At 40.7% G+C, this 16070-nt stretch overlaps 1 protein-coding gene across 5 annotated transcripts in view; it reads left to right on the forward strand.

Annotated features, from left to right (window-relative positions):
* RAPGEF6 (Rap guanine nucleotide exchange factor 6) overlaps nucleotides 1-16070 on the forward strand; it is a 213515-nt gene that overhangs the window by 44269 nt on the left and 153176 nt on the right. For all 5 annotated transcript variants that reach the window (XM_032156511.2, XM_032156508.2, XM_032156512.2 and 2 more), the window contains one exon: nucleotides 2328-2411. In XM_032156511.2, coding sequence (XP_032012402.1) covers nucleotides 2328-2411 — 84 coding nt within the window. The remainder of the gene's footprint in view (nucleotides 1-2327; nucleotides 2412-16070) is intronic.

Consider the following 16070-nt stretch of genomic DNA (forward strand, 5'->3'; position numbering starts at 1 on the left):
AGATTCCCAAACCTCAACTTTTGACTTCTGCGTACCCGCAAGCCCAGCACCATGTGGAAGCCACCAAGGCTTGAGGCTTGCAGCCTCTGATTCAATGGCCTGAGCTATACCATTGGCCCCTTTTGGCCACACAGTTTTAAACTAGAAAATCTTGTGAGAGTTCACTGTCATGAGAACAGCATGCAGTAAATCTGCCCCCGGATTGAGCTGGAACAGCTGGGATGCAGGGCACCATGTCCTGAGGCTGCACAGAGTAGCAGGGTCCTGGGCCCAGCCCATGAATCATTTTTGGTTGGCCTCTGGGCCTGTGATAGGAGGGGCTGCTGGGCTGCCTTGAAAGACTCTGAAATGCCCTGGAAACATTTTCCCCATTGTGTTGGCTATTAACATTTGGCTCCTCTTGTGCACATTTCTGCAGTGGGCTTGAATTTATCCACAGAGAATGGGTTTTTCTTTTCTACCACATGATCAGGCTGCAAATTTTCTAAACTTTTATGCTCTGCTTCTCTTTTAAATATAAGTTCCAATTTCAGATAATCTCTTTGTTCATGTATATGAACGTACACTTTTAGAAACAGCCAGGTCACCTCTTGAATGCTTTGCTGCTTAGCAGTTTCTTCTCCCAGATACCCTAAATCATGTCTCAAGTTCAAAGTTCCACAGATCTCTAGGGCAGGGGCAAAATGCCACCAATCTCATTGCTGAAGCATCGCAAGAGTGACCTTTACCCCAGTTTCCAGTAAGTTCCTCATCTCCATCTGAGATCACCTCAGCCTGGACTTCATTGTTTATATCACTTATCAGCATTTTGGTGAAAAGCATTCAACAAGTCTCTAGGAAGTTCCAAACTTTTCCACATCTTTTCTGTCTTTTTCTGAGTCCTCCAAACCATTCCAGCCTCTACCCGTTACCCAGTTCCAAAGTCACTTCTATATTTTCAGGTATCTTTCTAGCAGTGCCCCACTACTACTAATAATTTGTATTTCTATTATTGCACATATAATTATAGCAAAATTAGAAAACATAGGCAGTGAGAAAAACTTCATTTGAAACTTTGTTGTGAAGAATAAGACTGTTTTCTCTGTGGTAAATTCCTTGGGATAACATTCTGGAGCTAAAGGTTATGACATCCTTGTGGCTTGTGCTGTGGATTTCTATATTGATTTGGAAAAAGGGTTGTGGTGATTTTGATTTGCGGTGTTAGTAAGCAGTGAATAAATTTTTATCACAGCCTCTGTAAAATGGATACTATGTGTGGATTTGGTTAGTATTTTAGAGTTGTTTTCATTTGCATTTTGTGTTTACTAGTGACTCTGTGTTCTGTGTACCTGTTAAGAATTTCTGTTTTTATCTTTTGTTCATTTGCTACTTGAAATAGTAATGCGTTTCTGTGAGTACCGATACCTATTACAGGTATTATCTTTAATCGTATCACATTTGAGAATTATTTTTTGTTCATCTTTTTGTTATATTCAAGTTTTAACTTGTATGGGCTAATATACTTCAGAATTAAATGTTATTTTCTTCTACAAGTGTGATATAATTCTTCTCTGTTTTCTTTTTTTCTAGGAAACGTGTTTCTTAATTGCTTTCTTAGTTTAAAGCTTTAATTAAACTGAAATTTATTTCAAGGAACAGTATAAACAATGATTGTTGTTTTTTGCTAAAATGTATTTCTAAAATACTTTATTCACTTTAAGTATTGGTGTTTTATAGTATATATCTTAAGATAGTGATTATACTTTTATTTCACGTCAACGTGGTCTGTATAAAACCTTAGGCAACTGGCAAAATATCCCAAATTTCCAGGTAGTGTTACTTAATTTTTAATTATCTGTACTATTATCAGAATATATTTCATATTGAATTCATATACATATGGGCCAGGCACGGTGGTTCATGCTTGTAATCCCAGCACTTTGGGAGGCTGAGGCGGGCGGATCACGAGGTCAGGAGATCGAGACCACAGTGAAACCCCGTCTCTACTAAAAATACAAAAAAATTAGCTGGGCGTGGTGGTGGGCGCCTGTAGTCCCAGCTAATCCGAGAGGCTGAGGCAGGAGAATGGCATGAACCCTGGAGGTGGAGCTTGCAGTGAGCCGAGATTGCACCACTGCACTCCAGCCTGGGCGACGGAGCGAGACTCTGTCTCAAAAAAAAAAAAAAAGAAAAACCTTAAGCAACAGGCAAAATATCCCAAATTTCCAGGTAGTGTTACTTAATTTTTAATTATCTGTATTATTATCAGAATATATTTCATATTGAATTCATATACATATGAACATGTGTGTTATTTTGCTCATTTATTTACTTATTTATTTAAACAGTTCAGAAACGATTGCCAGATGTTGGTATATCCTGCTTTCTGGATCTGTGCTTGTGAAAGGCTCCATGGTCTTGCCTCCTTGCAGGTATGTTTACATTTGCTGCTTAGTGCATATGGCAGGCAAAGTTAATGTGAAACTATTTTATATAGGATGTATATTTTCTTTCAGTAAGTGATACATCTTTTAAATGTCTTTGCTTGTTGGCACCACTGGAAATACTTGGCAGGAATCAGTTAATCTTTTGTTATTTCTGAGGGTATAATCTGTAAGCTTACACCATGACATGATATCTTTTTCCTGTTTGAAAATTAGTTTTGTTGCCATTGCTTTTGGTGTTTTAGACATGAAGTCCTTGCCCACGCCTATGGCCTGAATGGTGTTGCCTAGGTTTTCTTGTAGGATTTTAATGGTTTTAGGTCTAACATTTAAGTCTTTAATCCATCTTGAATTAATTTTTGTATAAGGTGTAAGGAAGGGATCCAGTTTCAGCTTTCTACATATGGCTAGCCAGTTTTCCCAGCACCATTTATTAAATAGGGAATCCTTTCCCCATTTCTTGTTTTTGTCAGGTTTGTCAAAGATCAAATAGTTGTAGATATGCGGCATCATTTCTGAGGGCTCTGTTCTGTTCCATTGATCTATATCTCTGTTGTGGTACCAGTACCATGCTGTTTTGGTTACTGTAGCCTTGTAGTATAGTTTGAAGTCAGGTAGCATGATGCCTCCAGCTTTGTTCTTTTGGCTTAGGATTGACTTGGCAATGCGGGCTCTTTTTTGGTTCCATATGAACTTTAAAGTAGTTTTTTCCAATTCTGTGAAGAAAGTCATTGGTAGCTTGATGGGGATGGCATTGAATCTATAAATTACTTTGGGCAGTATGGCCATTTTCACGATATTGATTCTTCCAACCCATGAGCATGGAATGTTCTTCCATTTGTTTGTATCCTCTTTGATTTCATTGAGCAGTGGTTTGTAGTTCTCCTTGAAGAGGTCCTTCACATCCCAGATGGGATCTCATTAAACTAAAGAGCTTCTGCACAGCAAAAGAAACTACCATCAGAGTGAACAGGCAACCTACAGAATGGGAGAAAATTTTTGCAACCTACTCATCTGACAAAGGGCTAATATCCAGAATCTACAATGAACTCAAACAAATTTACAAGAAAAAAACAAACAACCCCATCAAAAAGTGGGCAAAGGACATGAACAGACACTTCTCAAAAGAAGACATTTATGCAGCCAGAAAACACATGAAGAAATGCTCATCATCACTGGCCATCAGAGAAATGCAAATCAAAACCACAGTGAGATACCATCTCACACCAGTTAGAATGGCCATCATTAAAAAAATCAGGAAACAACAGGTGCTGGAGAGGATGTGGAGAAATAGGAACACTTTTACACTGTTGGTGGGACTGTAAACTAGTTCAACCATTGTGGAAGTCAGTGTGGCGATTCCTCAGGGATCTCGAACTAGAAATACCATTTGACCCAGCCATCCCATTACTGGGTATATACCCAAAGGACTATAAATCATGCTGCTATAAAGACACATGCACACGTATGTTTATTGCAGCACTATTCACAATAGCAAAGACTTGGAACCAACCCAAATGTCCAACAACAATAGACTGGATTAAGAAAATGTGGCACATATACACCATGGAATACCATGCAGCCATAAAAAATGATGAGTTCGTGTCCTTTGTAGGGACATGGATGAAACTGGAAAACATCATTCTCAGTAAACTATCGCAAGGACAAAAAACCAAACACCGCATGTTCTCACTCATAGGTGGGAATTGAACAATGAGAACTCATGGACACAGGAAGGGGAACATCACATTCCGGGTACTGTTGTGGGGTGGGGGGTGGGGGGGGCGGGGACAGCATTAGGAGATATACCTAATGCTAAATGACGAGCTAATGGGTGCAGGAAATCAACATGGCACATGGATACATATGTAACAAACCTGCACATTGTGCACATGTACCCTAAAACCTAAAGTATAATAAAAAAAAATAAATAAATAAAGTTTCCTTAAAGAAAAAAAAAAAAAAGAAAATTAGTTTTATGGGGCTGGGCGCAGTGGCTCACACCTGTAATCCCAGCACTTTGGGAGACTGATGCGGGCGATCACCTGAGGTCGGGAGTTCGAGACCAGTCTGACCAATGTGGAGAAACCCCGTCTCTATTAAAAATACAAAATTAGCTAGGTGTGGTGGCGCATACCTGTAATTCCAGCTGCTCGGAAGGCTGAGGCAGGAGAATCTCTTGAACCCAGGAGGTGGAGGTTGCCATGAGCTGAGACCACGCCATTACACTCCAGCCTGGGCAACAAGAGCGAAACTCCGTCTCCAAAAAAAAAAAAAAATTAGTTTTATGTACGATTTGATCTGATTTATCTAACGGGTTTTTGATTCATTGCTATTACTGGGTATAGAGAGGTGATATAGTAGTTAAGAAATTGGTTTTGGGGGTAAATCAACTAGATTAAAATTCTGATTTCATCACTAGTTATGTGACTTTGGGCAAATTTTAGTTTTCTTGGCTGAAAAATGCGAATAATAATGGTACCTACTTAAGTATTGTCATGAGGTATTAGGAAGCTACTACAGATACTCTCAACAGAAGTCTATAAGGGTTCACACTCTGGAGCCAGACTTCATGAGTTCATATCTGCTCTACTATTTCTTGGGCAGATTACTTAATTTCTTTGTGCCTTACTTAGCTCATTTGTAAAATGAGCATAATAATACAACCTCTTTCATAGCATATGCTAGTTCTGAGAAATAAATGACTTACTCTACATAAAGCACTTAGAACAGTACCTGGCTGTTAGAAGTAATTGTTAATTATTATAACTATTAGGTAAAAGAGAAGGGTGGTAGAAAGAAGGTCAGTTGTGGAATTCTGTTAGTAATTATTAAGATTTTAGGGCCTCAACGTATGCTTCAGTGACATAAAAATGTAATTTTTAGTGACTTTTTCCCCATTATGTTGGGAAGAAATTTCTAGGCTTTTAAAGTAAGACTTCCAATTGTAGTTAATTTAGTGGCATAACTGTTTAACATAAATATCAGGATATGGGACATCTCAATTTAAATATCATTTTAGAAGTCATGCCTTGACTCCTGAAACTTTACATCATTGGCCTTTGGTTAAATGAAATGTGCTAATTGACCAGTTGAATAACACATGTAGTTGACTGTATTTATAAATATATAGTAGTTCTTGGTTTTTTTGAGCTTTTTGGCCATTGTTCCTTTTCCCTATATTTGTGAAACTCACATTAATGAATTTGTATTTTTAGTTCCTGAGAACTGAATATGCTGGATTGATACTGCCTACAGTTATATTTTAAGATTATTAGTATTTTTCTGTTGAACACTCATGCTGTTCTGAATGGTCAAGAATTTGTTGTGAGGACTTTTAATAGCCCTTAATCAACTGCAGTAATTCATTACTAGTTTGTGATCAAGACGATGAAGTTTATCTTTTTAAGTAAATAATCCGAATGTTTGAGATTTTAGAAAAAGTCATGGTATGCATTAATGTAATCATAAACTTCATAGCAAACATGATTATCGAAGTTTAATCTTTATTCTAAAGAATAATACTGATGAAGGAATTTGTATCTTTTGTGTGAAAGATTTATAATAGGCTATTGTAGGTTCATTTTTAGGATTTGTGAGTTACTGTAACAAACTACCTAGAATAATGCTTAGCATAGATTAAGCACCAAATAATTTTTGGCTTCTTCAGTCAGAATACAGAAACCATACCATAATTGGAACAGGTGAAGTTTGATTTTTTTATCATTATTATTATTTTTTAAATTTGAGACAGAGTCGCTGTTGCCCAGGCTGCAGGGCAGTGGCACGATCTTGGCTCACTGCAAACAATGAGTTCTGGGTTCAAGCAATTCTCCTGCCTCAGCCTTCCGAATAGCTGGGATTACAGGTGTGTGCCACCATGCCCAGCTAATTTTTGTATTTTTAGTAGAGACAGGGTTTCACCATGTTGGCTAGACTGGTCTCAGGCTCCTGACCTCAAGTGATCTGCCCGCCTTGGGCATTACAGTGCTGGGATTACAGACATGAGCCACTGCACCTGGCCTGAGCAGGTAAAGTTTAATTATAAAATTAAACTAGTTCAAGGGATTAGCTACTAAGAAGGATAAAGCAGAATACCCTGCAGCTGAGGGCGAGTTCCCAAGGACAAAACAAACTTGAAAGGGAGACCCCTTCCTTATGACTATAGAGTTGAGACTTTGTTGAATAATGTCAGTTGCAGCCCAATAAATAGCAGAGACATTCAGTGGGTTGCTCTGGGACAGAGCTGGTCCACAGTCGTCTGGTCAAGGCTGGCAGGAATGGGAAGGGAACTGCTGACCAGGAGTGGCACGTAGGAGACCCCCTTACCAGGATGCAGATTGCCCCTGCAGCTGGGGACAGGAAACAGAAGCCCTCCCAATTCCAGAGGAAAGACTTTCTTACTGTGGTGTTCCTCTAGCGCCCTCTGCTGACAAAGCTGTAACATTTTCAGCTAGCAAAGGAGAACATTTACACAATTCACATCCTTATCACAAACAGGGCAATAAAGGGTAGATTTGAAGCTGAGAGCCAGTATGTTTGGAGAGGCAGTAAGTAACTGTCACAGTCCACTCCCCTGGCTGCTCGGCTTCCTTATGAATGCTTCTAAACACACTTGAAATTCCAATCAACAATCTGTGTCTACCTAACAAGACAAAACTATCCTTTGTACAAATGAAGTTCTTACCCTGTCCCCCAAATAAGGAGACACACAACCACAACAATCATTGCTAGCTATATTTGTATATAATCTGTCATAGTGCCTCTGAATATTCTGTTAACTAAAGGCTACCTTATAAAGTTTACCTTCAATATCTCATACCGTATATATAGTAAGCAAAGAGAAAATGTAAAAAGCTACTTAACACAGGGACACAAGGCTATAGTTGGTATCGCTGTCCTTCACTACCCATTCAGTATTTCTTGCCTTAACTAAAACTTCAGCTGTTCTTTGTCCTTTACTTTGTGGTTGGAACAAAACTTTAATTTTGATGTGTCTTCAACTGTCCTGCCTTTTTCTTGGTTGCTGTAGTTTTTCGTTAACCTTTTTTTTATTTTTATTTTTATTTTATTTTATTATTATACTTTAAGTTTTAGGGTACATGTGCACAATGTGCAGGTTTGTTACATATGTATACATGTGCCAGCTTGGTGTGCTGCACCCATTAACTCGTCATTTAGCATTAGGTATATCTCCTAATGCTGTCCCTCCCCCCTCCCCCCACCCCACAACAGTCCCCGGAGTGTGATGTTCCCCTTCTTGTGTCCATGTGTTCTCATTGCTCAATTCCCACCTATGAGTGAGAACATGCGGTGTTTGGTTTCTTGTCCTTGTGATAGTTTACTGAGAATGATGATTTCCAGTTTCATCCATGTCTCTGCAAAGGACATGAACTCATCATTTTTTATGGCTGCATAGTATTCCATGGTGTATATGTGCCACATTTTCTTAATCCAGTCTATTGTTGTTGGACATTTGGGTTGGTTCCAAGTCTTTGCTATTGTGAATAGTGCCGCAATAAACATACGTGTGCATGTGTCTTTATAGCAGCATGATTTATAGTCCTTTGGGTATATACCCAGTAATGGGATGGCTGGGTCAAATGGTATTTCTAGTTCTAGATCCTTGAGGAACTGCCACACTGACTTCCACAATGGTTGAACTAGTTTACAGTCCCACCAACAGTGTAAAAGTGTTCCTGTTTCTCCACATCCTCTCCAGCACCTGTTGTTTCCTGACTTTTTAATGATGGCCATTCTAACTGGTGTAAGATGGTATCTCATTGTGGTTTTGATTTGCATTTCTCTGATGGCCAGTGATGATGAGCATTTTTGCATGTGTTTTTTGGTTGCATAAATGTCTTCTTTTGAGAAGTGTCTGTTCCTGTCATTTGCCCACTTTTTGATGGGGTTGTTTGTTTTTTTCTTGTAAATTTGTTTGAGTTCATTGTAGATTCTGGATATTAGCCCTTTGTAAGATGAGTAGGTTGCGAAAATTTTCTCCCACTTTGTAGATTGCCTGTTCACTCTGATGGTAGTTTCTTTTGCTGTGCAGAAGCTCTTTAGTTTAATTAGATCCCATTTGTCAATTTTGGCTTTTGTTGCCATTGCTTTTGGTGTTTTAGACATGAAGTCCTTGCCCATGCCTATGTCCTGAATGGTAATGCCTAGGTTTTCTTGTAGGGTTTTTATGGTTTTAGGTCTAACATGTAAGTCTTTAATCCATCTTGAATTAATTTTTGTGTAAGGTGTAAGGAAGGGATCCAGTTTCAACTTTGTACATATGGCTAGCCGGTTTTCCCAGCACCATTTATTAAATAGGGAATCCTTTCCCCATTGCTTGTTTTTGTCAGATTTGTCAAAGATCAGATACTTGTAGATATGCGGTGTTATTTCTGAGGGCTCTGTTCTATTCCATTGATCTATATCTCTGTTTTGCTACCAGTACCATGCTGTTTTGGTTACTGTAGCCTTGTAGTATAGTTTGAAGTCAGATAGCATGATGCCTCCAGCTTTGTTCTTTTGGCTTAGGATTGACTTGGCGATGTGGGCTCTTTTTGGTTCCATATGAACTTCAAAGTAGTTTTTTCCAATTCTGTGAAGAAAGTCATTGGTAGCTTGATGGGGATGGCATTGAATCTATAAATTACCTTGGGCAGTATGGCAATTTTCACCATATTGATTCTTCCAACCCATGAGCATGGAATGTTCTTCCATTTGTTTGTATCCTCTTTTATTTCATTGAGCAGTGGTTTGTAGTTCTCCTTGAAGAGGTTCTTCACATCCCTTGTAAGTTGGATTCCTAGGTATTTCATTGTCTTGAAGAAATTGTGAATGGGAGTTCACTCATGATTTGGCTCTCTGTCTGTTCTTGGTGTATAAGAATGCTTGTGAATTTTGCACATTGATTTTGTATCCTGAGACTTTGCTGAAGTTGCTTATCAGCTTAAGGAGATTTTGGGCTGAGACCATGGGGTTTTCTAGATATACAATCATGTCATCTGCAAACAGGGACAGTTTGACTTCCTCTTTTCCTAATTGAATACCCTTTATTTCCTTCTCCTGCCTAATTGCCCTGGCCAGAACTTCCAGCACTATGTTGAATAGGAGTGGTGAGAGAGGGCATCCCTGACTTGTGCCAGTTTTCAAAGGGAATGCTTCCAGTTTTTGCCCATTCAGTATGATATTGGCTGTGGGTTTGTCGTAGATAGCTCTTATTATTTTGAGATACGTCCCATCAGTACCTAATTTATTGAGAGTTTTTAGCATGAAGGGTTGTTGAATTTTGTTGAAGGCCTTTTCTGCTTCTATTGAGATAATCATGTGCTTTTTGTCTTTGGTTCTTTTTATATGCTGGATTACCTTTATTGATTTGCGTATGTTGAACCAGCCTTGCATCCCAGGGATGAAGCCCACTTGATCATGGTGGATAAGCTTTTTGATGTGCTGCTGGATTCAGTTTGCCAGTATTTTATTGAGGATTTTTGCATCGATGTTCATCAAGGATATTGGTCTAAAATTCTCATTTTTGGTTGTGTCTCTGCCAGGCTTTGGTATCAAGATGATGCTGGCCTCATAAAATGAGTTAGGGAGGATTCCCTCTTTTTCTATCGATTGGAATAGTTTCAGAAGGAATGGTACCAGTTCCTCCTTGTACCTCTGGTAGAATTCGGCTGTGAATCCATCTGGTCCTGGACTCTTTTTGGTTGGTAAGCTATTGATTATTGCCACAATTTCAGAGCCTGTTATTGGTCTATTCAGAGATTCAACTTCTTCCTGGTTTAGTCTTGGGAGGGTGTATATGTCAAGGAATTTATCCATTTCTTCTAGATTTTCTAGTTTATTTGCGTAGAGGTGTTTGTAGTATTCTCTGATGGTAGTTTGTATTTCTGTGGGATTGGTGGTGATATCCCTTTTATCATTTTTTATTGCATCTATTTGATTCTTCTCTCTTTCCTTCTTTATTAGTCTTGCTAGTGGTCTATCAATTTGTTGATCTTTTCAAAAAACCAGCTCCTGGATTCATTAATTTTTTGAAGGGTTTTTTGTGTCTCTATTTCCTTCAGTTCTGCTCTGATTTTAGTTATTTCTTGCCTTCTGCTAGCTTTTGAGTGTGTTTGTTCTTGCTTTTCTAGTTCTTTTAATTGTGATGTTAGGGTGTCAGTTTTAGATCTTTCCTGCTTTCTCTTGTGGGCATTTAGTGCTATAAATTTCCCTCTACACACTGCTTTGAATGTGTCCCAGAGATTCTGGTATGTTGTGTCTTTGTTCTCGTTGATTTCAAAGAACATCTTTATTTCTGCCTTCATTTTGTTATGTACCCAGTAGTCATTCAGGAGCGGGTTGTTCAGTTTCCATGTATTTGAGCGGTTTTGAGTGAGTTTCTTAATCCTGAGTTCTAGTTTGATTGCACTGTGGTCTGAGGGACAGTTTGTTATAATTTCTGTTCTTTTACATTTGCTGAGGAGAGCTTTACTTCCAACTATGTGGTCAATTTTGGAATAGGTGTGGTGCTGAAAAAAATGTATATTCTGTTGATTTGGGGTGGAGAGTTCTGTAGATGTCTATTAGGTCCGCTTGGTGCAGAGCTGAGTTCAATTCCTGGATATCCTTGTTAACTTTCTGTCTCGTTGATCTGTCTAATGTTGACAGTGGGGTGTTAAAGTCTCCCATTATTATTGTGTGGGAGTCTGAGTCTCTTTGTAGGTCACTCAGGACTTGCTTTATGAATCTGGGTGCTCCTGTATTGGGTGCATATATATTTAGGATAGTTAGCTCTTCTTGTTGAATTGATCCCTTTACCATTATGTAATGGCCTTGTCTCTTTTGATCTTTGTTGGTTTAAAGTCTGTTTTATCAGAGACTAGGATTGGAACCCCTGCCTTTTTTTGTTTTCCATTTGCTTGGTAGATCTTCCTCCATCCTTTTATTTTGAGCCTATGTGTGTCTCTGCACATGAGATGGGTTTCCTGAATACAGCATACTGATGGGTCTTCACTCTTCATCCAATTTGCCAGTCTGTGTCTTTTTTTTTTTTTTTTTTTTTTTTGAGATGGAGTCTCGCTCTGTCGCCCAGGCTGGAGTGCAGTGGTGCAATCTCTGCTCACTACAAGCTCCGCTTCCCAGGTTCACGCCATTCTCCTGCCTCAGCCTCTCCGAGTAGCTGGGACTACAGGCGCCCGCCACCATGCCCGGCTAATTTTTTGTATTTTTAGTAGAGACAGGGTTTCACCATAGTCTCGATCTCCTGACCTCGTGATCCACCCGCCTGTGCTGGGATTACAGTTGTGAGACACTGCGCCTGACCTAATCTGTGTCTTTTAATTGGAGCATTTAGTCCATTTACATGTAAAGTTAATATTGTTATGTGTGAATTTGAACCTGTCATTATGATGTTAGCTGGTTATTTTGCTTGTTAGTTGATGCAGTTTCTTCCTACCCTTGATGGTCTTTACAATTTGGCATGATTTTGCAGTGGCTGGTACCAGTTGTTCCTTTCCATGTTTAGTGCTTCCTTCAGTAGCTCTTTTAGGGCAGGCCTGGTGGTGACAAAATCTCTCAGCATTTGTTTGTCTGTAAAGTATTTTATTTCTCCTTCACTTATGATGCTTAGTTTGGCTGGATATGAAATTCTGGGTTGAAAATTCTTTTCTTTAAGAATGTTGAATATGGGTCCCCACTCTCTTCTGGCTTGTAGAGTTTCTGCTGAGAGATCAGCTGTTAGTCTGATGGGCTTCCCTTTGTGGGTAACCTGACCTTTCTCTCTGGCTGCCCTTAACATTTTTTCCTTCATTTCAACTTTGGTGAATCTGACAGTTATGTGTCTTGGAGTTGCGCTTCTCGAGGATTATCTTTGTGGCCTTCTCTGTATTTCCTGAAGCTGAATGTTGGCCTGCCTTGCTAGATTGGGGAAGTTCTCGTTGATAATATCCTGCAGAGTGTTTTCCAACTTGGTTCCATTCTCCCCGTCACTTTCAGGTACACCAATCAGACGTAGATTTGGTGTTTTCACATAGTCCCATATTTCTTGGAGGCTTTGTTCGTTTCTTTTTTATTCTTTTTTCTCTAGACTTCCCTTCTCACTTCGTTTCATTCATTTTGTCTTCCATCACTGATACCCTTTCTTCCAGTTGATCGCATCGGCTCCTGAGGCGTCTGCATTCTTCACGTAGTTCTCCAGCCTTGGCTTTCAGCTCCATCAGCTCCTTTAAGCACTTCTCTGTATTGGTTATTCTAGTTAGCCATTCATCTAATTCTTTTTCAAAGTTTTTAACTTCTTTGCTTTTGGCTTGAATTTCCTCCTTTAGCTCCGAGTAGTTTGATCGTCTGAAGCCTTCTTCTCTCAACTCGTCAAAGTCATTCTCTGTCCAGCTTTGTTCCCTTGCTGGTGAGGAACTGTGTTCCTTTGGAGGAGGAGAGGCGCTCTGCTTTTTAGAGTTTCCAGTTTTTCTGCTCTGTTTTTTCCCTATGTTTGTGGTTTTATCTACTTTTGGTCTTTGATGATGGTGAGGTACAGACGGGTTTTTGGTGTGGATGTCCTTTCCGTTTGTTAGTTTTCCTTCTGACAGGACCCTCAGCTGCACGTCTGTTGGAGTTTGCTAGAGGTCCACTCCAGACCCTGTTTGCCTGGGTGTCAGCAGCGGTGGCTGCAGAACAGCGGATTTTTCATGAACACTCACCACGAGGGTCCGCAGCTTCATTCTTGAAGTCAGTGAGACCAAGAACCCACCAATTTCGGACACAGTGGGGCTGGATATAAGCAAGCAAGAGGAGGGGCGGGGCAGAGAGCCAGACGAGTAGCGGGAGCGTAGCCAAGGATGGAGTGAGATGCAGAGTAGGTGTCTTCTTAAACAATAGTGACTGCTAATGTTTTTTAGTTTGTCAATAATGATAGAGGGCTTATCAGTAATGTGAAGTTGAAATGCTCCCATCTGTTTGTTAATGTGTGTGACTGGGTTCTGGAGATAAAGAATAAAGGAACATTTGGATGGTAGAAGTTTGCCTAAAGGGATTCCGGTAGGCTGTTCTTGGAAGATGCATAAAGGAGTGGCAACAGGGATAGTTGTTTGTGTGGTTAGGGGTCCAAATATGGGGGGGTGGGATTGACATAAGGAAAAAGGTGCTGTAAGTAGATGCTGGGTAGTGTGGCAGCTTGTTGGTGCGAAATGTCTGGGGAGTTCTCACCAAATCTGTCTAGAAAGTAAAGAAGTTCCTCAGGCAGGTAAAGATGAGGGCTATTAAAGGAGGTTCGGAAGTGCCAGGAGACAAGAGAGGTAGCCCAGTTGGCCTGTAGAGCGGGGACAGCTGTGTAAGAGCAGGAAGAAAGGGAAACACATAGCCAACAATTCTTTGCTAGAGAAGGATTGGAGGCAGTGAGGAGAGATTGGGTGCAATTGATAGTATGCTGGAGGTAACTAGGGAGAGGTAGAGAGTGACTGGAGAATAGAGTCAGGGATAAGAGTGAGTAGAAAAGTTAAAAAAAAAAAGGACTTCATCAGGATAGAAGAATTGGAGTGTACCTAGCCACTGAAGATCTATCCACTCCAAGAGAGAGTTAAGGGTGGTGGTTTGAGGTAAAACCAGGAGTAATCAGTTACGATGGTTTGGAGGAAAAGTGTAAACCGGCAGTGTAAACAAGGGCAGGGCATTTACGAGTAGTTGAGAATGGTGAATAGGAGTATGACTAGACAGAAGATAGTAGGGATGAGAAGTTTTTGGGGTGCAGTCCAAGTAGTGGGGGTGACTGCATAAAGCCATGTTGCAAAAAGTAGGGTAAGGACGAATAGACCTAATAGAATGAAAGGATGTATTAGGCTCATAAGGGTTATTACTGTTCTTCAGAAATGCGAGTGAGTTTAAGGGAAGTAGGGGAGAGTACTTGCGACTTCCAAGAGGAAGAGGATCAGGCTGTCTGTCCAGTGGACACAGCTTTATTCCAGAACGGTGAACCCAATGGGGAGGGTCCTATAGGCGGACGGCAGTTAGGGTACTATAGATGACTAAGTAGGGTGTGGTCCATCAAGGTTATAGAGTTTGAGGGGTCAGATTCTTAACAAGAACTGATCATCCAGCTGGGGTGTCTTCATATGGCTGGGAATCTGGAGCAGGCAAGAGAAGATTAGCAGCCTGGTGAATTTCCTGTCTAGCCTGCTGGAGGACTGGAAGATAGTCACCTATAGGGCTGGTGTCTGGCACGAGGTGGGGGCCCAACAAGAAGGTACATCCATATAAAAGTTCAAATGGACTATACCCTGTAGCTTCTTGAGGACAGGCTCTAATTCTAAGGATGGCAAATGGTAAATAAGTACTGTCCAGTCTTTTTTAAGTTGGAAGCTGAGTTTGGTGAGGTATGTTTTTAAAAGACCATTAGTTCTTTCTACCATTCCTGAAGATTTAGGGTGGTAGGAGGAATGAAGGTTCCACTGGATGCCAAGGGCTTGGGAGACTGCTTGAGCAACCTGACTAATGAAGGCCGGTCTGTTACCAGGCTATATAGAGGTGGGAAGTTCAAACCGAAGAATTATGTCTGACATAAAGGAAAAAATGACCGCGGCGGCCTTCTCAGACCCTGTGGGAAAGGCCTCTACCCATCCAGTGAATGTATCTACCCAGACCAAAAGGTATCTTAGTTTTTTGACTCGGGGCATATGGGTAAAGTCAATCTGCCAGTCTTGGGTGGGTGCAAATCCTCGCGCTTGATGTGTAGGAAAAGGAGGGGGCCTGAGATATCCCTGAGGGGTGGTAGAGTAGCATATGGAACCCTGAGAAATAATTTCCTTGAGGATGGATTTCCACGATGGAAAAGAAATGAGAGGTTCTAAGAGATGGGCCATTGGCTTGTAACCCACATGAAAAAGGTCATGAAAGGATAAGATAGAATGAGCCTGTGAGGCAGGAAGGAGGAATTTTCCTTGATGCAAGAACCATTTGCCTTGAGTAGGAAGAGATGGATAGGTAATAGTTTCAGTGGGAGAATAGGTGGGAGTGATAAATGAGAAGGAAAGAAACTGGTCGTGAGGGGCAGATGTGGGAATACTAGCTGCTGCTTTTGCTGCATTATCAGCATAAGCATTCCCTCGAGCAGTGGGATCTGGTGACCTTTGATGCCCCTTGCAGTGAATGACTCCAGCTTCCTTGGGCAGTAGAGCAGCCTTAAGGACACCCAGGACAGGGGAACTCCTTCGGGAATCCTTAAGGAGGATTTTTATTAAGGAAGCGTTGATGATGGAGGACCCTTGTGTGGTGAGAAAACCTCTTTATGCCCATACAACAGCATGGTGATGTAGGATGTGGAAGGCATACTTGGAATTAGTGTAGATATTGGCATGTAATCCCTTTGCAAGGGTGAGAGCCTGGGTTAAAGCAATAAGTTCAGCACGTTGAGAGGTAGTGGAAGCGGGCAGGGCAGTAGCTTCAGTGACAGATGTGGAAGACACTACAGCATAGCCTGCTCTTGCTGGTGACTGATGATTGGGCCTTGAAGAACTACCATCAGTAAACCAAGTGTGGTCTGGATTAGGAACAAGAAAGAGGGAAATATGGGGAAATGGCGAGGATGCCATATGGATTAGAGAGATACAGTCATGAGGTTCAGGTTTGGTGCTAGGTATGAGGTGAGAGGCCGGGTTGAAGTCTGTGCCAGGAACA

This window comes from Hylobates moloch, unplaced genomic scaffold (genome assembly GCF_009828535.3).
Source record: "Hylobates moloch isolate HMO894 unplaced genomic scaffold, HMol_V3 SCAFFOLD_6, whole genome shotgun sequence".
Classification (NCBI taxonomy): Eukaryota; Metazoa; Chordata; class Mammalia; order Primates; family Hylobatidae; genus Hylobates; species Hylobates moloch.